Source organism: Myripristis murdjan, chromosome 9 (genome assembly GCF_902150065.1).
Source record: "Myripristis murdjan chromosome 9, fMyrMur1.1, whole genome shotgun sequence".
Taxonomy (NCBI): domain Eukaryota; kingdom Metazoa; phylum Chordata; class Actinopteri; order Holocentriformes; family Holocentridae; genus Myripristis; species Myripristis murdjan.
The window spans coordinates 24659522-24681853 of NC_043988.1; the positions used below are offsets into that span (position 1 = coordinate 24659522).

The 22332-nt window shown below is 39.4% G+C and overlaps 1 protein-coding gene across 2 annotated transcripts; it reads right to left on the bottom strand.

The window, feature by feature from the left end:
• Window positions 1-1305: 1305 nt before the first annotated feature.
• On the bottom strand, window positions 1306-21887 carry cep78 (centrosomal protein 78). 2 transcript variants are annotated; one of them, XM_030059385.1, is made up of 16 exons: window positions 21751-21887; window positions 20979-21247; window positions 20525-20700; window positions 20352-20424; window positions 19882-19985; window positions 19460-19634; window positions 19239-19352; window positions 18583-18647; window positions 17601-17706; window positions 16782-16893; window positions 15614-15656; window positions 15198-15347; window positions 14926-15003; window positions 9570-9751; window positions 3411-3579; window positions 1306-2378 (listed from the first exon to the last, which is right to left on the bottom strand). In XM_030059385.1, exons 2-16 carry the CDS (start codon window positions 21238-21240, stop codon window positions 1845-1847), a joined length of 2343 nt encoding a protein of 780 aa, XP_029915245.1. In that variant the 5' UTR covers window positions 21241-21247; window positions 21751-21887; the 3' UTR covers window positions 1306-1844. The 2 variants fall into 2 exon arrangements, with proteins under 2 accessions (XP_029915245.1, XP_029915246.1); XM_030059386.1 differs by having other exon boundaries at window positions 21738-21887.
• Window positions 21888-22332: the final 445 nt, after the last annotated feature.

The following is a 22332-nucleotide window of genomic DNA, read 5'->3' on the forward strand; positions in this document are numbered from 1 at the left end:
TTCAATCAGCATTCTAAAATAACTTTTTTTCCTGCTTCATTCCCATTTTACCACAAGCAGCACACCACAATATAATATTGGCATTCCTGCGCAGATTGCCCAAATGCAAACATAAGTTAAGAGTGTTGACTTGTGATGGCATTCCTTCTGTATGAAACTATAAAAGCGTAAACATAATAGCACTACAGCAATGTAAAATTGATTCTCTTGTGGGCTTTTTTTTTTTTTTTTTGCCACTCCAGCTACACTTCTAGTCTGACTGGGAAAAAACATAATGTGTAAAATATGTTTTCCACATAATAGTAAAAGCTCCATGAGAAGACACTTGAGATGAGAAAGCTTTGCACCCTTCTTGTCACCTTCGTAGAGAGCTGTAGTGGAATACTTTTGGCTTTTTCTTGGCTTGAGTTCGGTGCTCTCTCAGAGTGGAAAACATGATCATATCCCAACAGAACACTTTGTCCAAGGACTGACTGACTGACTGGCTCGAACAGATCATGCTTTGCTCCTGATTCTGTGTCACCCTGGACACAGCACCAAATAGGTCTGTACACAAGAAATGTAGTAAACATAGGCTCTAGTGCCACTGAGGGATCCTCTAATACTGTAAGTTCTCTTCATATCTGTGGATAGACTGTTCTTTTTGGCATTCAAGAGTGATTAGAGGCCACATTAAGGTGATTTCTAATAAGTAAGATAACTTACAATAAATACATCACTAGCAGTGACTCAAAAGCAGACTTTGAAACTCAGATGTTTTTTTTTTTTTTTTTTTTTAAATATTGGACTCCACCCATGTAACAAATTCTTTGTAGATGTATCCTCCACTGACAGCAACAATCTACAACAACTGCTCATGTTGGAAATTCCTTACATGTCTCAAGGCCAAGGTCATGCTGTTTATCCAGACAAGACCTGTAAAAACTTATCTTTAGACAAATAAAGCACATGTTGGAAAAAGTCTTCAGGCTCCACTTTACCTACTGAAAAGGTGAATGGGATGGGCAGAGTAATGAGCTTTAGCATGTGGGACAAACCTTGATGAAAGCCATGTACCAAAACACATGACTAATAAATTGTTATCAATACTGCAAGTGTTGCTGAGGCATGCCCGTAGGCCCAGGCAGGGCATTAGACAGATAATTAACAAATCTGCAATGACAACATGTTTATTGGCATCTGTGGGCTCACTATCAGGCTCACATCTGAATATGTATACAGTGTGCAATTGGTGTTACAGCTTAAAAAACTATTTTAATTTTACATTTGGACAATCAAAAACAGTATTTTGATAGAGAGACGAAGGAATGTGAACATGTTTATTGTAAAATATACACTTCAGATCAATATGCACATGACAAAATAGGAATCAAAATGTTTGAATTCCACATTATGAAAGATTTAAAAAGCACAAAACCAACTAGTAACAATCAAGTAATATAAACCGACTTATGCATTTAATGCATTCATCAAATTAAAAATAGGTTTAAAGCTACCATAAAAACATTAATATCAAGTGTGGAACTTGCATTAGCATTTATTTTCTAAGCTCTGTTGTGTTTTACTGTATATGCACAATGGTTGGAATAATTTAACTACCTTTAACGCAACCATTAATCCAGTCTTGTTTGTTCACTACTTACAAACAGAAAATTTCACAAATTTTCTTAAAGACAGTGACAAAAAAGGCAAAAAGAATGGGTACCAGGAGACAGCAGATTTTTTAATATTTCCCTGGCTGGCTGTCTAAAGGATCTGTTGTCTGACTACTGTCCAAGACTGCCCAGAGATCTGACCTGCTCCAGAGTCTCCTGCCCTCTCAGATCCCTCTGACCCTGAATTTCCTACCGCCCACTGCCCCCACCTCCCCTGTGTTTTGATCCTGATGATCCCACAGACGCTGACTTCTCACTCATGTCACTTGGACTTGACCTCACAGACAAGTCACTATGGGCCCTGTCGCTACGGGAAGCATCACTACAGACAAAGCTGTAACTGAAGCTGTATCCAGTGGAACCATCACTATGGTGGGCACTGCCATGGCTACGGTGGGAGTTGTCACTGTTCTGGTGGTGGCTTGGTTTTGACACATTTCCGTGAGAACTTTTGTGGCCAAGAGACACTATGTGATTGGATTTTTGACTACGGAAACTGTGCTCAGAACCAGAATCTTGCTGGGTTTCAGGCTTGGCGTACTGATCTGGTTCCTCTCCTCCAGATTCCATATCCACACATTGGTCTATAGCAGGTTCACTTGCTTGCTTCAGAGGTATTTCCAGTGGCTGATAATCAAACAAGAACTCTCTGGCAGGGGCTGGAGGTCTGGGAGCAACTGAGTCAGCTGGGCCCCCTGAGGGAGCAGGCAGGACACGATCCACCTGGGGACAACAGTTATGAGTTTCAATAGGAAAAAATAGAATCCTGTATAGATACAACACAAACATTTAATTATTATTATTATTATTTTTTAAATCAGACACTCAATTAAATGTCCACTACCAAAGATAAGCAACATATACACCCATAACAAGACCACAACTGGTGCAGAATACAGAAGCTAGACTTTTAATGAACACTAGAAAACGATCCCACATTTCCCCCATCCTGGCTTCTGATTAAATTCAGAATTGATTTTAAAATTTATGTTTGTTACTTTTAAAGCAGTAAACAGTTTGCCCCATCCTTATATTAAAGAACTTTTGCACCCTTATATTTCTGCAAGAGAACTCAGTTCTGCTGGTGGTGCCTTGCACAAAAACGGTCCACTAAGGACTGTGCTTTCTCCTCCAGGTTACCCATTCTCTGTTAGATCTGCTGCATCTGTTACTCAGTTTAAAAAGTTCTTAAAAACACATGTTTAAACTGGCATTTTTTTAATATATAGTTTTAGTATTCAGCTGGGTTTTATTGATAAAATGTACATTTAAAAACAATCATTTAGTTGTAATGTGCAATTGTCTTATGCTTTTAAGTTACTTTTACATGCTAATGCTTTCATTCACAGAGCAGGAATGAGTAGAACGGGCATTGAACTGTTTGCTGTGCTCATTTGGCGAGAATGAAGCGGCTCTTGTGGTTAGCTGCTGGAGAGACAACACACTCACAGGGCAGTAGAGTGTGTCACAGTTGCTAGAGATCTGAGAAGATATGTTGTGCAGCCTGCTATTGTTGATTATGTTTTATCATTACTATTGTAATTATTATTTGACATATTTTACTTTTTCCTGTAAAACACTTTGTAACTTGTGTTCTGAAAAGTGCTACATGAATACTTGTTGTTGTTGTTTTCAATTGACATATTAAGGTAACACTTCATCACCTGACCTGACCTGAATTTGCATCTTAACAAAATGGAGGACAATTCATATCATACCTGGTCTTCAGCCAACTCAGCTTTTAAGTATCCTTACCAAAGCTGCAGCATTAGTCTTGGCCCAAATATCCCGATTCTGGACTCCACTTCCAGTCAATGATCCTGCACCATTTGATGGCTTTCCTAATGTAGAGGAGAACTGAGGTTTTTCCAGGGGGCGGAAATCTGACTGGTCAATTCCAGCAATGGATGCCAGCTGACCTAGGCTACAAAACAGAAGAGATGGAATGCACTGGAATTAAAATAAGGGGTGTCTTCTTTGATTACAAGACTGTTCATATACAACAGGGAGTAAAATTTGAGTTACGTGAATGAGAAGCAGTCTTCCCTTCCTCATCAGTGAAGTGCCCTTAAGCAAGGCTTGATGCCCAACTCTTGCAGTGTGTTGGTGTATGACCCTCCCTTCTTTATTAACTGTCAAGACCTTACTGTAAAACTACTGTTTGTGGTTCCTCATCAACCTACCTGGTTAAATAAGGGTAGAAAAACAGAGATAGACAAATCAATCATCTACACCAGGGGTTTTTAACTGATTGTGATCAAGGGCCACCATCCTAACTAAGAAACAACATGGGGACTGCTGTTGTTAGGGTTACAGCATAGCAGTAGCCCACTTCAAATTCAGGTTCATCAGACAATAGCACACGTTTACTCACTCACTTTTCACTGAAACCTGCAAAATGGTCTTTTCATTGGCATAATCAATTAGCTATGTTGATATTTTTGGGTGCACATGTGTATATATAGGCAAGCAAGGAAAGCATGAGATGTTAATGATAGATTCCAACATTAGCAGAGGTCACCAAGGTTGGTGCCATTTGTAATCATCAGCCAGAGACATCACATTGACTTTACTAAATTTTTTATATTTGCATGAATTTGCTTGTTCACAAACAAGAAGTAATAAACGTAAGTGTGTAAAGACAACAACAAAAAACAAAAGAAAACCAACCCTTCCAGCATTCAAATTCACTCAATGCATGGCAGCAGACCACTTGCAATACCTTCACAGACAACCAGGGGGCTGTGGACCACCTGTTGAAAACCCCTGATCTACACAGACAACAGTGTCTGTCAGAGCGTCAGTGACCATAAATATCAACTGCCACTATTAGGACACAGAGTCAAAATGAAACTAATATTTAAAAAGACGTTTCATTTTCATTTGAACTCAAATCAAAACACAGCTACGAAAGTAGGAAATGAGATACCACAATGTTCAATGTTATCTATGAAATTAAGTAAGTGTGTACTAAGGCCAGCTCATGACTGCACGGAAGCTTGATTGATTTTCCACACAGGCTTTAAGGAAACAGCCGCATAAGGGTGGAGACCACAGCAGCTTACAGTCAGAATGAAACTGAAATTAACAGGTTTTTTTTTTAAAAACTCTGAACGTGATGAAAATGATCTCACACTGGGCAAAGAAGTTTCAGAAATACTTTGCTGCTCCTACTTTTGTACATTGTAAAACAATTTGGGGGGGGATTTAATGGATTCAGTTACTGCAGAAAATACTATATAATGGAGCGTGTGACTTGCACTCATACCAGCTTTGACTGGACGTCTGGTAAATGCTGCATTCTGTGGGCCATTTGAACTGAGCTTGTGAAGTTGGTGAAAGCATGAAGATACTGCACGTTATTCCAGCCTACATAAACCCTTGTCTGCAAAAGCAGAACTTGTGGGTGTGGCGGAATCATATTGCATATTTCTGTGTACAATATCAGTTCCCCGCACATTTGTGTCAACTTCATTCAAAACATCTCTGAAACTACACATTCTGCACATAAATGTATCCAAATTTCAGATCAATTGCACAAGTTCCTCTGCAGCTTTAATGAATAATAGTAGTTATACTGTAATTTAACTACTACAGAATAATTAATAAAAATATTCTCCATTGATATCACAGTCCACCATACTAAACATGCTGTACTGTCTGACTGAGTACTTCATGCCAGTGGCCTCTTTGTGCTACATTAATCTCAAAGTGAATCCACATGAATCAACATGAGTCGTAAGTTGTCAGTCCAACTTTGGTATCTGATAAAGAACAAGATACAAGCACCAAGCTACTTGCCAAGCTGTAAGACTCCACTACAAAGCACACTGGTTTGCCACTGGTTTGTGCTCTTCTTGAAATGTGAACTGTGTAACCTCAAGTGCTACAAGCGCTACTGATTTGTATGCCTTAGTAAACATGGATGCAGCTGCTGTCCAGAAACATGACACTGCATTGGCAGGACGTCTCCACTCCTCCATGATGTAGCAGCCAAGTGCAATTTCCCATTTTGAAAAGTGAAACAAGCCATAATGCAGCCCACTAAGACCAAGCTCATGCTCAAGAATAATTCAGAATAGATATGTTCCCAAGACACTGACAGTGCCATGAGGCACTGTAAATAGCAGGGGCAACAGCACAACCTTGAGCCCTGAATTCAAAACCATGTGTTGCAGCCTAATGGAAACACTGTCTTAAAATAAACCAAAGTACAGTGTTTCTGTCAGAAAGAAACTGAAACTGAAACTGAATTGAATTCCATTACATTTGATGAAATTCAATAAGACATTATGAAACATTACATTAAACACAAAACATGGGGAAGTATGATGAGGGGAAACATTGACTTAAAATAAATTGACTTAAAAGTATGGTGTCTCTGTCAGAACAAAACTGAATGTGAAAGTGAATTGAAATTGATGACAACATTAATGATACTTGATTACTTCTCTCTTTCATTTGTTTTATTTTCATAAAACATATCAAAAGGTAAGTGCAATGATAGTCTTATATGGCTTGGCTTTTCATTTCTATTATGTCCACAACACAGTTTGTAATCAAATGAATTTGCCACATTTTTCTTCGATACTGAATAAATCTGTAAGTGCAATTTGCACATTCAACACAAGCAACTTTTACATGAACAGCAAATGTACATGAATAGCTTTCTGTCCGTCTGTCTGCTGTCAAGTGGGTTAACAGTGAAGATACCTGAGCACATCTCTTTCAACTGCTTCACAGAGTCATTTATGACTTGGCCCACATTCAAAATAAATCTTTTGAGTGAGGGCAGTCTTGACTGTTTAGATGAGTTATTAATTATATACTAAAAACTATGGCCTCCAAAATTTCCATGAAACTGAGCCAACACCTATGCATCAATATAGTCTCAATCACCCAAACTTTTGCAGAGTAAGCACAATCAAGGTCACATCTTTGCCTACGTTACTCATGAGATCTGACATGGGGGCCCAAAACTGAATGTGCAAGTGAACTGAATTCCAGAAATGACATATGTTGAAATGTAATAAGACACACCCAAACAAACACACCAGTGTAAGAACAAAACTAAAGTTATCAGAATGAAACTGAAGTCAAACCGCACCTCCGATGATCTTTACCACAGCGTCCTTAATGTTTACTGGCACACACATGACCATTTCTTTGAAATCAATAGTATCACTGAATCATCAATATGGCCAAAATATATTATGTAAACATCTTGACTATTTTCAATTATGTCACATCTATTTTCAACTATAGTGGACATTCTCACTGAAATTAGAATTAAATGTTTAAATGTTGCCAGTATATTTGAATTCTATGTTTATGAATCAACAAAAACTAAATGACATATAATTATAGATTAGCAACTGTGCAGCTGTGCTTAAATAATACAATAAAAAAATGCTACATACAATGCTGTGAAAAAGTATTTGCTCTCTTCCTGATTTCTTTGCATATTCGTCACTTAAATGTTTCAGCTCATCAAACAAATTTTAATAATAGACAAAGATAACCCGAGTAAATACAAAATGCAGTTTGTAAATGATGATTTCATTTCTTAAGGGAAAAAGGCTACCCATGAACATCACCAAACTCTGAGTTTCCTCCCTTGAGATGCTCTGTCAAGCCTTCACTGCAGCTGCCTTCAGTTGCTGCTGGTTTGTGGGTGTTGCGGCCTTCAGTTTGGTCTTCAGCAAGTGAAAAGCAGCTCAGTTGGGTTGAGGTCTGGGGATTGACTTGGCCATTGAAGAATATTCCACTTCTTTGCTTTCAGTAACTCTTGGGTTGCTTTCGCAGTATATTTCATATCCCATATATGTGTGGGTCATTGTTCATCTGCACTGTGAAGCGCCGTCCTATCAGTTTAGTGGCATTTGGCTGAATCTGAGCAGATAGTATAGCCCTATAAACATCAGAATTCATCCTGCTGCCATGCCATAACACTGCCTGCACCATGGTGGACAGATGATGTGCTCTGCTTTGGGTCATGAGGGTCATGTTCCTTTCATTCTCCACACTTTTCTCTTCCCATCATTGTGGTACAAATTAATCTTCCTTTCATCTGTCCAAAGAACCTTGTTCCAGAATTGGGCAGGCTTTTTTTTTTAGATGGTTTGCAAAGTCTAATCTGGCCTTTCTGTCCTTGAGTGACACCAGTGTTTTGCACCTTGCTCTATAGCCTCTGTATTTATTTTCTCTCAAACGTCTCTTGAATGTAGATTTGGACAATTATGCGCCTACCTCCTGGAGAGTGTTTTTGACTTCCTTAGACGTTGTGAATAGGTTTTTCTTCACCTGGGAAAGAATTCTTCGGTCATCCACTTTAGATGTCTTCTGTGGTCTTCCACGCCCTTCGGTTTAGCTGTGCTTACCAGTGCATTCTTTCTTTTTCAGAATATACCAAACTGTTGATTTGGTGAAATTTTTGCCTTCTGTCTGATAGATTTTTTTTTTCTTTTTGAGCCTAATGATGACGTCCTTGACCTGCGTAGACACCTCTTTGGATTGCATGTTGAGGGTTCTGATAAACAGCTACCAAATGCAAACGGAAACACTTGGCATGAACTCCAGACCTTTTATTTTCTTAATTTGTCATGGAATAACGAGGGAAAAAGCCACACCTGGCCATGAAACTGGTTTTTTTTTCATCAAGTGTCCAATTACTTTTGAGCCTCTGAAAACGGGGTGACAATGTATAAATCTCGCTGCAATTCCTAAACGATTAATGTCATATTTTTGTGTAACCCCTTAAATTAAAGCTGCAAGTCTGCACTTCAGTCACGTCTTGATTACTCCATTTCAAATACACTGTGGTCTTGTACAAGGGCAAAATTATGAATATTATGTCACTGTCTAAATACTTATGGAACTAACTGTAGTTCAAGTGTGTAAACAAGGACCACTGGAAACTTTTCAGTCTACATTATTTTAAGATACTTTACAAGACTTGCAATAATCCTCATTTCAATCCACAAAGTCTGTTCCTAAATTTCAAGCACAGTGATGGATCCGTAATAGTTTGAACAGTCATCTGTTGGAGTCCTGAGGTTCAGTGATTACTTGGATGGTGTATAACGGTCAGGAGCACACTATGGTACAAAGACTGCTCCCTGTATTTCTATACACCCAGATGATAACGCCCCTACATTCAAGAAATGTTTCATGAACACCAGGATGAAGTCAAAGACATTCCATGGCCCCTTCATTCTTCACAAGATCTTTAATTACAATTGGGTAATATCACAGGAGAAGGAGTACTGTTATACTGAATATCAGCACAGGTGTGAATCGACAGAAGATAATCACAGCTGGGATTATACACTGATTTGAGTATTTAATGCATTTTAGGCTCCGCCAGTGCAAATAATTCCATCAGAATTCAAGCTTAAACTGAACTGGAAATAAACATTCTCTGACCACAAAGTAGCTTGCCTTAAGATTTCCTTTGTAGCATCCGCACATTGTACTTTGTTTCCCTGCCTGTACAGCAGTATTTCCTAACCCTCTTCTTAAAAGTACTTCCTAACCCTCTTCTTAACAATATCCCTAACCACAGCCAACTGCTTCAGTTGCGTCAACTGTAGAGGGGAAAAAACAAAGGGAGTGGTCGTTCCCAGTGCTGTCTTCCCTTGTTCTCTTCTCACAACCATTCCAAATTTAAGCCACTTGTTTTTGGAAATGTGTCCATCTTTGTGCTTAAATGTCAGACCGTCATACTGAAAATCAGCACTCATGGAAGGCCTCTTGTCCAATCAAATCACTTGGTCATATCTAACTGTTGTAGAAATCAATCTGAAGATCTGGAATTTATCAAATCCTACACTTTAACCAGTTTTACCAACTATAATGGTAGAATTAAAATGAAACCAGAAACTTTATATTGGAAGGTTTTGTAAGACTACCTACCCAGCATCCTTGAGGAGATCCAGGAAGGCATGGAACTTGGTGAACGAGTTCTCAATGCTCTCGAGAACTGCCTCGTCCTCAAGAGCACTGACAGCAGCTGCTGCTGATGAAGATGCAGGGGCTGCAAGCGCCTCTGACAGGGAGAAGTTGATGCTGCGAAGACGGGCATTCTCCAACTCATACTTAAGAAAGAGGAAAAGACAGAGTAAAGGATTATCTCAAAGCCTGTGTCTTACTTTTTCACTTACTATACAATATGCTATAAAACTTTAGTAGTGTTACTATTATAAAAATGGCCCCCCATATTTGGGCCAGCAAGAACATTGATGAGGCCAGCAATGAGATGGCCAGGAACAACTAAACTGTTTAGTGACAGTAATTTGAAAAATCCAATCAAGTTCTGCAATTTTTGAACTTTTAATTGACAAACTTATTTGCTTATGAATTAAGGCAGCTTATAAACTCTGTATATGCTCTGATCAAGAGAATCCACAATAGTGCATAAAAACTGTGCATAAAAGAGATAATAGAGTAACCAGTAGTCGGCTAGAGGACCATACTCAAGGATGAAATGAATAACCTGTTCGAATAAGCCAAATATTAAAAGAAAGAAAGAAAGAAAGAACCATTTACAATCAGTGATATAGGGCCCTATCTTATGCCACCCGCTACCCGTTACCACTACCCGCTACCCTTGAATTGCACATTTAGGAGCTTCCGCTATCCCTAAACGGTATCTTGTGCCCACGCTACCCGCTATCCATTATGCCTACTCCGTTATTTGCGCCTGGAGGTGTGTCCGTGGGCGTGTTCTATGCGCTTTCCCTACAATTGCTATCTTGAGCACACACTTTAGGATAGCGGGTGGTCAGGACCACCCGCTATCCGCTTTTGGGCTTTTACAAGAGCGCGCCCAGGGGGCTTCAATGCGCGCCCCGACAGAGCCACGCCACACACACGGTCGGACTGATATTGGGACACCGTCGGAATGGACTGAGTATATTACTCATATAGACTGTTTAGAGGAAAGACTGTTTTAATTGGACACTTATGCCAGCACGTTTTATTGTTTTATCATAAGCCAGAAGCTGTGCTATAGCCTATTTTTATTCTTAATATTTTATTTTCCAAATCTACCCTGTCAATAAACTAGTTTACACATAGTTCCACCTCTGCCTCTTGTGTCTGTGTGGTGTGACCCAGGGATTTTACTCAATCAGTACAACCTCGTGACACGTCCACTTGGACACATGTGGACGTGCACATGCGGCTCCACCTCCTGAATTAACTCGCCTGTAATATAATATATAATATATATATATATATATATATATATATATATATATATATATATGAAAAGCCACCTTGCTTTAGCCTCAGTTGAACCCCTGAGAAAATCTACCTTCCTCTCTACATCAGGGGTTTCGGTTTTATTTTGGATAGCGCAGCCTGCCCTTAAAGGCAATGGCACCTGGGACACTGATTGGTTTAACTGGCGTAACACCCAAAACACGCCTATACATAATATAACGGGTAGCAGAAGTGTTTTACGGATAACGGCAGGTGCGCAAGATAGCAACTTTTGCGGGGGAACGCCTCTTGCGCAATGCTAAATCACTAAATAACGGGTTTAGGGACTCTGGCGCAAGATAGGGCCCATAGTCTTTTTGATAATGTGCTGAACATTATCTTCTTAATTGATGGAACACATCCCTTCATTTTCATAAAGTCTGGACAGTTTTTAAACAAGAATATATGCAGTATGTATAGTACAATTTAAAGTCATTTTCAGTTACTTCACGTTCACGCTTTGGCCACAGAAAGTTTTGTTCTATATGGAAATAGGAACAAACATAATTATGCTGACATATGCCAACCAGAGAAATACAGTATCAGCAAAGTCAAAAAGCCTCTAGTTCAGGTCCAGCTCAGGGCCAGGGGCCAGTTGATAAAATGACAACATTAATGATACTTGATTACTTGTCTCTTTCATTTGTTTTATTTTCACAAAACATATCAAAAGGTAAGTGCAATGATAGTCTTATATGGCTTGGCTTTTCATTTCTGTTATGTCCACGACACAGTTTGTAATCAAATGAATTTGCCACATTTTTCTTCAATACTGAATAAATCTGTAAGTGCAATTTGCAAATTCAACACAAGCAACTTTTTACATGAACAGCAAATGTACATGAATAGCTTTCTGTACATCTGTCTGCTGTCAAGTGGGTTAACAGTGAAGATACCTGAGCACATCTCTTTCAACTGCTTCACAGAATCACTTATGACTTGGCCCACATTCAACACAAATCTTTTGAGTGAGGGCAGTCTTGACTGTTTAGATGAGTTATTAATTATATACTAAAAACTATGGCCTCCAAAATTTCCATGAAACTGAGCCAACACCTATGCATCAATATAGTCTCAATCACCCAAACTTTTGCAGAGTAAGCACAATCAAGGTCACATCTTTGGCCTGCGTTACTCATGAGATCTGACATGGGGGTCCAAGTATGGTGTCTCTGTCAGAACAAAACTGAATGTGAAAGTGAACTGAATTCCAGAAATGGCACGTGTTGAAATGTAATAAGATACACCCAAACAAACACACCAGTGTAAGAACAAAACTAAAGTTATCAGAATGAAACTGAAGTCAAACCGCACCTCCGATGATCTTTACCACAGCGTCCTTAATGTTTACTGGCACACACATGACCATTTCTTTGAATCATCAATATGGCCAAAATATATTATGTAAACATCTTACAATTATGTCACATCTATTTTCAACTATAGTGGACATTCTCACTGAAATTAGAATTAAATGTTTAAATGTTGCCAGTATATTTGAATTCTATGTTTATGAATCAACAAAAACTAAATGACATATAATTATAGATTAGCAACTGTGCAGCTGTGCTTAAATAATACAATAAAAAAAAATGCCCAGTCACTTTGTTGTAGCTACATTCTTGCTACATGCAATGCTGTGAAAAAGTATTTGCTCTCTTCCTGATTTCTTTGCATATTTGTCACACTTAAATGTTTCAGCTCATCAAACAAATTTTAATAATAGACAAAGATAACCCGAGTAAATACAAAATGCAGTTTTTAAATGATGATTTCATTTATTAAGGGAAAAAGGCTACCCATGAACATCACCAAACTTTTCCTCCCTTGAGATGCTCTGTCAAGCCTTCACTGCAGCTGCCTTCAGTTGCTGCTGGTTTGTGGGTCAGTTTGGTCTTCAGCAAGTGAAAAGCAGCTCAGTTGGGTTGAGGTCTGGGGAATGACTTGGCCATTGAAGAATATTCCACTTCTTTGCTTTCAGTAACTCTTGGGTTGCTTTCGCAGTATATTTCATATCCCATATATACTGTTCATCTGCACTGTGAAGCGCCGTCCTATCAGTTTAGTGGCATTTGGCTGAATCTGAGCAGATAGTATAGCCCTATAAACATCAGAATTCATCCTGCTGCTTCCATCAGCAGTCACATCATCAATAAACACCAGTAACCCAGTTCTATTGGCAGCCATACATGCCCATGCCATAACACTGCCTGCACCATGGTGGACAGATGATGTGCTCTGCTTTGGGTCATGAGGGTCATGTTCCTTTCATTCTCCACACTTTTCTCTTCCCATCATTGTGGTAGAAATTAATCTTCCTTTCATCTGTCCAAAGAACCTTGTTCCAGAATTGGGCAGGCTTTTTTTTTTTTTTAGATGGTTTGCAAAGTCTAATCTGGCCTTCCTGTCCTTGAGTGACACCAATGTTTTGCACCTTGCTGTATAGCCGCTGTATTTATTTTCTCGCAAACGTCTCTTGATTGTAGATTTGGACAATTATGCGCCTATCTCCTGGAGAGTGTTTTTGACTTCCTTAGACGTTGTGAACAGGTTTTTCTTCACCTGGGAAAGAATTCTTCGGTCATCCACTTTAGATGTCTTCTGTGGTCTTCCAGGCCTTTTGGTTTTGCTGAGCTTACCAGTGCATTCTATCTTTTTCAGAATATACCTGTTGATTTGGCTAAATTTTTGCTATCTGTCTGATAGATTTTTTTTTCTTTTTGAGCCTTATGATGACCTGCTTGACCTGCGTAGACACCTCTTTGGATTGCATGTTGAGGGTTCTGATAAACAGCTACCAAATGCAAACGGAAACACTTGGCATGAACTCCAGACCTTTTATTTTCTTAATTTGTCATGGACCCTCTGAAAACAGGGTGACAATGTATAAATCTCACTGCAATTCCTAAACGATTAATGTCATATTTTTGTTCAACCCCTTAAATTAAAGCTGCAAGTCTGCACTTCAGTCACGTCTTGATTACTCCATTTCAAATCCACTGTGGTCTTGAACAACGGCAAAATTATGAATATTATGTCACTGTCTAAATACTTATGGAACTAACTGTAGTTCAAGTGTGTAAACAAGGACCACTAGAAACCTTTCAGTTAACAGTGAAGATACCTGAGCACATCTCTTTCAACTGCTTCACAAAGAGTCATTTATGACTTGGCCCACATTCAACACAAATCTTTTGAGTGAGGGCAGTCTTGCCTGTTTAGATGAGTTATTAATTATATAGTAGTAATGTAATTAATGCTAACAAGATAATATCTTTATTACAATAAAAAAAAAATGTAATATTATTATTTTGTATTTTATCATTTTATTTTTATTTTTGATTGATTGCCTGTGGGGCCAGTCAAAATTGCGTCACGGGCCGGAAGTGGCCCGCGGGTCGGACTTTGAGTATCCCTGCCCTAGTTCATAGCTAGGGAGGGATAGGAGGACACGTCAGGTAGTTGTTAAACACCAAAAAAAAAAAACTATGGCCTCCAAAATTTCCAGGAAACTGAGTTAACACCTATGCATCATAGTCTCAATCACCCAATCTTTGGCAGAGTAAGCAAATTCAGGGTCATATCGGTGGCCTGCGTTACTCATGAGATCTGACATGGGGGCCCAATTTCTATCGAACATGCCCATCAAAAACCTATGAAACCTATTTTAGGTGGGAGGCCCTAACTGCTTAATACCAAATGTGCTCTAGTAAGTCCTATCCTGTGCTTAACTGATCAAAGTGTAGAAGACCCTGTTGTGTTGTTAGTAAGAATGTTTGACAATTACATGAACTCTGAATGTAACCATCATGTTCCCCAACTTAAGACCATGTATTTTGACTTAGAATTTGTCCTTTTAAGCCACCTTCAGTGGTACACAGAATAAATTCCTCAGTTTACTCCAGCAGACACCAGATTATATGCTTCTAAAGGTATACAAAGAGGTAACACTTAGCCAAAATAGTCTCCACTTTAAATATGCAAACCATTTAGTTAGTATCAGTACCTCCTTTAACCTTGACTCAGCTTTCTGTCTGCCTCTGCGCTCTTCTGCCAGCCTCAGACGACACTCTTCTAGCTCCATCTGCAGGACACACAAACACAAACAGCACACTGAAAGTCTTGAATGATGGAGCCTACTATACCACTATACATAATTCGCAAACTATCACAGAGCAGGTGTTGTGCTCTGCAATTACCTTTTGAAAACAAAGATGCAAAGTTTAAACAATTAAACGTCCTGCTTTGGGAACCTATGGCGTGCCCAGCATGCCTGACCTGCATACGCTGAAATTGTCGTTCAGTGATCCTGTCTTGCAGACGGACAGACGAAGGTCTCTTCTCCACTTCTACCACCACCTCTTCTTCTTCCTCATCCTCCTCTTCCTCTGAATCTGATTCCACTGTAACTTTCACAGTAGCTGCACCCTGAAAAAGACCACAGATTTTACAGTATGAAAATAGTCCACAGTAAAAATGTCATTTGAAAGCAATTCAATTACCCTTCTGGATTCCTGTCATAGTGTTGGTCTCAGAAGTGGCAATTCTGGTTTATCTTGTACTCCAAATGTAAATAGCAAATATATAAGATAACTAATTTATCTGTTTGATGATTGGTCAAAATTCTGCTACCTATCTAGACCAGTTATACCTGTTTGTAAGCAAATGTCTAGAGAAGGAAAGGTGTCCCTCACCTGAAAACTGTGCTCTTCCACAGTGACTCCAGGAGGCAGACCTCTGGAACAAAAGCAGGTACCATGGTGTTATGGCGCTTTTCCACTAGCACCTACTCGGCTCGACTCTACTCGGTTTGTAAGGTTTTCTATTAGGTAGTGGTACCTGGTAACAGGTACTATTTTAGTACATACTCAGCCGGGGTTCCCAGCGAGCTGAGTCGAGCCGAAAGTGTGACATAAAGAGAGTGTAGACCACTGACTGGACAGGGAGCGACGACACATGAGAGGGACTCCTTCACGAAAACCAAACCCGCGATTTTATAAAAAAAATGGTAACAGTGACCGTGCGCACTGATCATCACTGAAGTTGGCAAAGTTGGAAAATGGCAAGCAAACCGGTACCATGGTCAAATGAAGAGGTGGAGACTTTTCTGTGCTTGGTGGCAGACCAAAGAATCCAGAGGGAGCTGGACGGTGCGCCACAACTCCACCCATGATGAGGTGGTACTCAATTGTAATGGAAAACAACTGAAACCGAGTCGAGTCGAGTAGACCCGAGCTGAATAGAGCCGAGTGGGTGCTAGTGGAAGAGCGCCATTAGTCTTACTATCAACAACCAATGACAAACAACCAATGGAGTTTTTGACAACTAGCTAAAATATTGGGGTTTGTGAACAAATTGGGTGGTTGAACATAAACAAAAACAAGTGTATCATCAATCATGTGCCATGGAAGGCCATCTGTATGCTGGTTTTCAGTCCAAGGATAACACCAGGTGTTATCACTGATTAACAACCAGAGAGGAGGAACAAATCAGTATAATTGTGTTTTGTTTTGTTTTGTTTTTAAAATAGCACACAGCCACACGTCATCTTCATTTTATTATCCATGTCATTGTCCTATATCTATCAAGTGTCTTAGAATAAGAGGAATGATTGGAAATAGAATGAGCTCTTTAAACCACAGTGAATGATCAAGGAACCCTGTTCAGTGGTTGAAGCCAAGTGCTTTTTATCGGACAACAGTTATCAACTCAGGTTCTGTATGTAAAAACTAAATCCTTTCCAAAAGCAGTTTCTATTGACACACAATTTCGTTATGCTTTTTGGTATAATGACAATAAAGATTACCGATTTCTGATTTCTGAATGCACTGAAAGCGAATTGGCCAGCTAACACCTCCTCACCTCTGGCGCTCAGCACGAGCAGCAGTGCGCCAAGGCACATGGCGGGAATGAGGTTTCTTTTGTTGAGCAACTTCTGGACTCCGTTCACCAGCTGATGTTCCTCTTCGAGGGGCTGCATCAGGAAGAGACCCACAACTCAAAAATAAACTAGACTAGAAATCAACAAGAATTCAGAAACCTCACAATGACAGAACACAAAGCCTCAAGCCAAAGGTACTTTCTGTCCCCTTGGCTTGTGCCTTACTGAATTGGAACTTTGTTGTTGTAAGAAAATGCAGGTTCTATGTATCGCAAGCAAGAGAGAGTGGAAATCTTTACCAGCTGGAACTGTTTTCAGTTATTGATATTGAGACACTATAACACTTTCCCACTTTCTTAAATTACCACAGCGTAAGCACAATGTTAATACTTGTCTTTTCAACACACCAGCAAAAATCTATTTTCATCTTTACATTTTTAAAAATGTGAAAAATATAAGCAGCACTTGATTTTAATGTCAGGCACAGATCCAGAAGATCAAATCCTAATTACTTCAAAATATTTTGAAACATTCTATTTTGAACGCCTGACCCATATTAAACACTTCAAATTATTTAAGACCATTTCCAGCTATTTCAGCTAGGTAGAGGTCTTCCGAGTTGTAGCTGAATTAACAAAATGAGAATAGGATGAATGCTGAATGCTGAAGATGTTACTCTGACTGTGGTGCCGGAGGGCATGTTTTCTAGTTGTAGACAAGAAAGCATGTTCGTGAAGAAAATGAGTTCAAAATCATGTTGAATTTAGGGGAAATTATGATAAATGTATACACATATGTACCTATCCTATATGTGGCTTTCCCTCTGACTGTACTAGGCAGAGCTCGTCTCTTTACACCGGGAGGTTTCTGCAGCTCTTTGAAAGCTGTTGGCTTGATCCAATAGTACTGCAAAACAAAACAGGGAACACAGAAGCCATCAAACACACATATTTACTGCTACATGTAAAAAAAGTAAGGAAACACTCATGCCCAGAGTTCCCTCTTCACTTAGATATTGAATGAAATTTTCTTGGATATTAAATGAAACAGCTCAAAATGAAAAACCTGTTGGTGAGTATTTACTCACCACCATGTGAGTCAAAACACCAGCGAAATTTGTATGCCCACATTGCAAACGGCAAGTATGCTAGCACAGCTATTTATCAGCTTTTGTTACTTTCCAAAGTTTTCACATTTGCTCTTCCCAACATGATGCATGTTCACCCTCTGCTTGATGTAAACACGACAATGGGTGACAATATGGTAATAAACAGCATATTGTGATTAACTGTACAGATAATGCGATTGCAATATGATTCACAATTTTAGCAGGAATGAAAATTTTTGCATTAAAATTTTTATTTTCACTGAAAAGCTATTAAAATGATGGTGTGATTTTTTTCTAGGGTCTGCGGTAAAGAAACATGTTTCTTATATCTGGGGAATCCAATTTGAAGGCCAGTGCATCTCTGTAGCACCATAATATTTTATTTACAGCAATATTGTGTCACACATTTCACCTGTTAGCAAAAACTGCAGCTTCTGAGATCTGGATATTACACTTGGTCATACTGCGATTTCGATAATATAAAAAAAATGTCCCCTCTCATTTTATTTGTTTTGGAAAAGACTGAGGTAGAGTTATGAGAGCTAATTCATTGCGTGTTATATAGAGATACAAACTTCAGTGTTTCAACTGAAATGCAGGTGAGCAACTGCATTAACCCAAAACACACACACACACACACACACACACACACACACACACACTCACTCACTCACCTCTGACAACTGACCATCAGCATTCATCAGCACTTTCTCTATTGTGGTTTTCATCAGGACCTTGTCTGGAGGAAGATGAAGGAATGAATATAAAATAAACATTAAAGCATGACTCTTACTGTTCTTGATATGTGATTATTAAAAAACAGGCAGTCAGCCCTTATGGGTAGATTATCTCTGTCTACAAAGTTTTAAAGGAGGACGTGCTGGGTATTTCAGAAGGTTACAAACAAACTTGGCTGCAAAGAGAGTTTGAAAGAGCTTGGTGTGCAGCATCAACTGTTCACTGAGGCTGTATAGGGAAATACACTGATATTACATTGAGACTGTGATATGAGACGAGATACAGTCTGGATTTCAGTCATCATAAAATTATAGAATAACTGAAATGTTGTCTTCTTGGTGTTAAAGGCTGTATTACAGCAAAAATTATTTAACTTTCTTTACTTATTAGACTGTTTTAGCTGATCCAATGACTGCCTCAAGGCTATCATCTCCACATTATTAATGGCTGTTCCCCAAAACGTTACTGTGTGTAAAGAGAACACCAACTATCATTCCCAAAATACTGTTGAATTATTGAAATCAAGATATTTGGTAAAAATATTGTGATATTGGATTTTGTCCACCACAATGTTTTAAATTCTGCATCTTACCAACTAACGGGTTATTGCGGATATCCAGCACACAAATGGTAGAGTTAGTTTTCAAGGCTTCCAGCAGACAGCGAGCTCCCTTGTTGGACAGACCACACTTCTGGAGGTCTACAGCTGTTCAGAAGCAGTCATGAAAGAGGGAGGGAGAACGTGAACAGAACTCATAATCAAGACAAGTAGTGGAGAGGAGCACTTTGTCCTAATATTAATGTACACGTAACCTTTAACCCAAAGGTCCTCAGCCAATTCGTGTGCAAGCGCTGCAGCCCCCCGGTCTCCTATTAAAGTGTTACAGTTGAGGGTGACACGGCGAAGACCTCCCATGCCCTCAAACTGCGGATGTCGATACCTTAGAGACTCTGCCCATGCTGCACCATGCCTCTGCATTCCCTGATGCTGAGAGAAATTTTGCATGTTTTACATCTTTTACAAAAATGTTATATTCTTGTAAAAGGCTGTGGAATGTTTTTCTGACCTTTCTACAGTTAAATGAAAAAATTTCAACCAAATAATGAATAACAGAGAAAGCCAGATGAGGTCCATGTCTATAATTTTTGTTTGCATATTCAACACTAGGTGGAGACAGAGTCAACTGAATTTGAAGAGCGGTGTTTAGTGTCTTGTAGCATTTAAGATAGTATACCTTGATGATATTGGCCAAATGCTCTGCCCCTCTCCAGGTGAGATTACATCCTGTAAAATCTACAGTCTTAATGCTTGCAGAATACTTCACGCTTTGGCAAATGACTAAAAAAAATGGAAAATGACAGTTAGAAAGAGAATGAACCTACGCACAGTACAATTCCTGTAAGCACATCAAAGCAGCGTAAAAACAGTCCATTATAAAGGACTTTTCACACACATCAGAGTGCCTTGAACCTTTTCAGACTGCCAACTAACAAAGATGTGCCTGTGCAGAATGAAATGGGCAATCTTTGCTTTATTTTAGATGTTGCTGCCCTGTCCTGAGGAGCATATGACTTTTTCACAATGCCATTACTGTTTGGACCCAGACCAGTACTTTCCATTTCTGTGTACAGTGTAATGTACAGTGTAAATTTGCTGAACAATAAAAAAAAACAAAAAAAAACAAAAACCTCTTAATATTCATACCTTCTAAACCATCATCAGTTATTGGGCAGTGAGCAAGGGATAGGGTTTCTAAGGGAACACTTTTTGCCAGACCCTAGAAAAGAACAGAATAGAACAGAATAACAAATATACTGTCAACAATCAGCATCTGAATACTATTTCCATTTCTTTGTCCAATCTCAGCCTGTCTCTACCTTTGTCAAGGCGATGAGGTCCCTCTCTCTAAGTGGAAGCCCATTAAGCTGCAGAGTCTTGAGGTTGGAAGAGACAGTCAAACAGTCTCTCAAGGCCTTACATAACCTAAATGTCATGTCCTTAGACCGGACAGCTGGGATCTTCTTCCTGAAGCTAGACTTATAGTACCGACTATCTGAAAAGAGTAAAGAAAGACATTGACTGGATTAGCATTCATACATGCACAGTTATAAAGTTATTTAAGTTTCTAGTCTGCCCTCTACTACCTATACTGAACATGTAAAACAAATGTCATTTCACACAGGTGTGTAGTAGCTGGGAAGACACAATGACATTTTCCCTCATGGTGTTAATGCAGCCTAGACATAATGAGCATTTGCAATGCACTTGTTAGTAATTAAGAGTGAATAAACATATAATGTTGTAGTACGCTGATTTGCCGTGCTTCCTCACCTGTGTCTCCAGTACCTAGACTTGCTTGGTATGAGCTACTTATTGCAATATGGTGCAGGTGTTTGTTGATGGAGATGGAGTTGAGAATAGGTGGCCAGTCTGTGAGTTTGACCCTGTCTCCACTGAAGTTCAGCATGCCCTTGGGCAGGTTCATCTTGACAGCGGGGAGGGGCACTGAGTCCTGCCTGGCACAGACATACTCATAGTATGCCATGAAGTCCTGGGCACCCCGCCGCCGAATCTGAGCATTGTCTTGAACCATCCCAGGGCTAAGAAAAACAAACAAACAAACAAAAACAAAACAAAACAAAAAAAAAAAACAGAAAAGTCACTGATACAAATCTTACGATTAATTGTAGACTTCATGATTTCTTGCGTACACTGGTTTTTAATATTGACTCTTTGCGCTGATGAGCTTCATATGATCTCGGAAAGGATAATAGCTAGAATAACTGACTGAAATTAACATTAAAAAGAGCAAAACACGCTTCCCAACTTTTGACAAAGTTTTAAATATCCTGACAAGTATTTTAACTCGCTTTAACTACCGTTAGTTGCATACAAAGTGAAAAATGTAAAACGAAGGTCACAGTTGATGAGCACTGTCAACTAATTTAGCAAAGTTATTGAGTTAACGATACAGAGAGCCAAAACCCATTAACTCCGTCGGTAGCATTAGCACGCTAAGCTCCTAGCAACCAGTGGAGCAGTGTGGTCAGCTAACATGCTACGATATGGTATTCTACAAGGCTTTTGTACCTTAAAGCACTACCTTTGATGGTTCTCCAGTCGATACCTTCCACATTTAACGGGTGAATCTATCGTTATGACACTCTGCGTCCCTGGTTTCCCTCACCACCCACTTAAAGCTCCTCTGTTTGTTTATCGAGCTACTGCCGCTCAAAAGTGGCGCTGTTGTTCCGCAGAAGCCCCGCCCCGGCTGCGTCTGGACGGTAACCCCAGATTTGCGAAGCTCACGCACATGCGCACTTGATTCAGCACAGAAGCACTTAATTATGCCTTAACCTTTTATCTAATCTAACCTAACCCTAAACCCAGCATTAACTCTAGATTTTCGAAGTGTATACCATTGCATACCACTGGCGCATCCTGTAATGCGTTATCTTTTGTATAAAGCATCTTTGATTGACAGGACCTGGAGCTGGGCACCTAGTGGAGTGTGCTACACCCACCCTCTGTGAAAATCACAACCTTTCTATTGCTATATTCAGTGGACATGAAAACTGGAGAATTCACCTGTTTCCTCTTCATCCTATATATCTTCCTCTAACTAGACGAAAATGACAGTTCCATGCTACAAGAAAGCTACTTATACTACCTGTATAACGTTTTA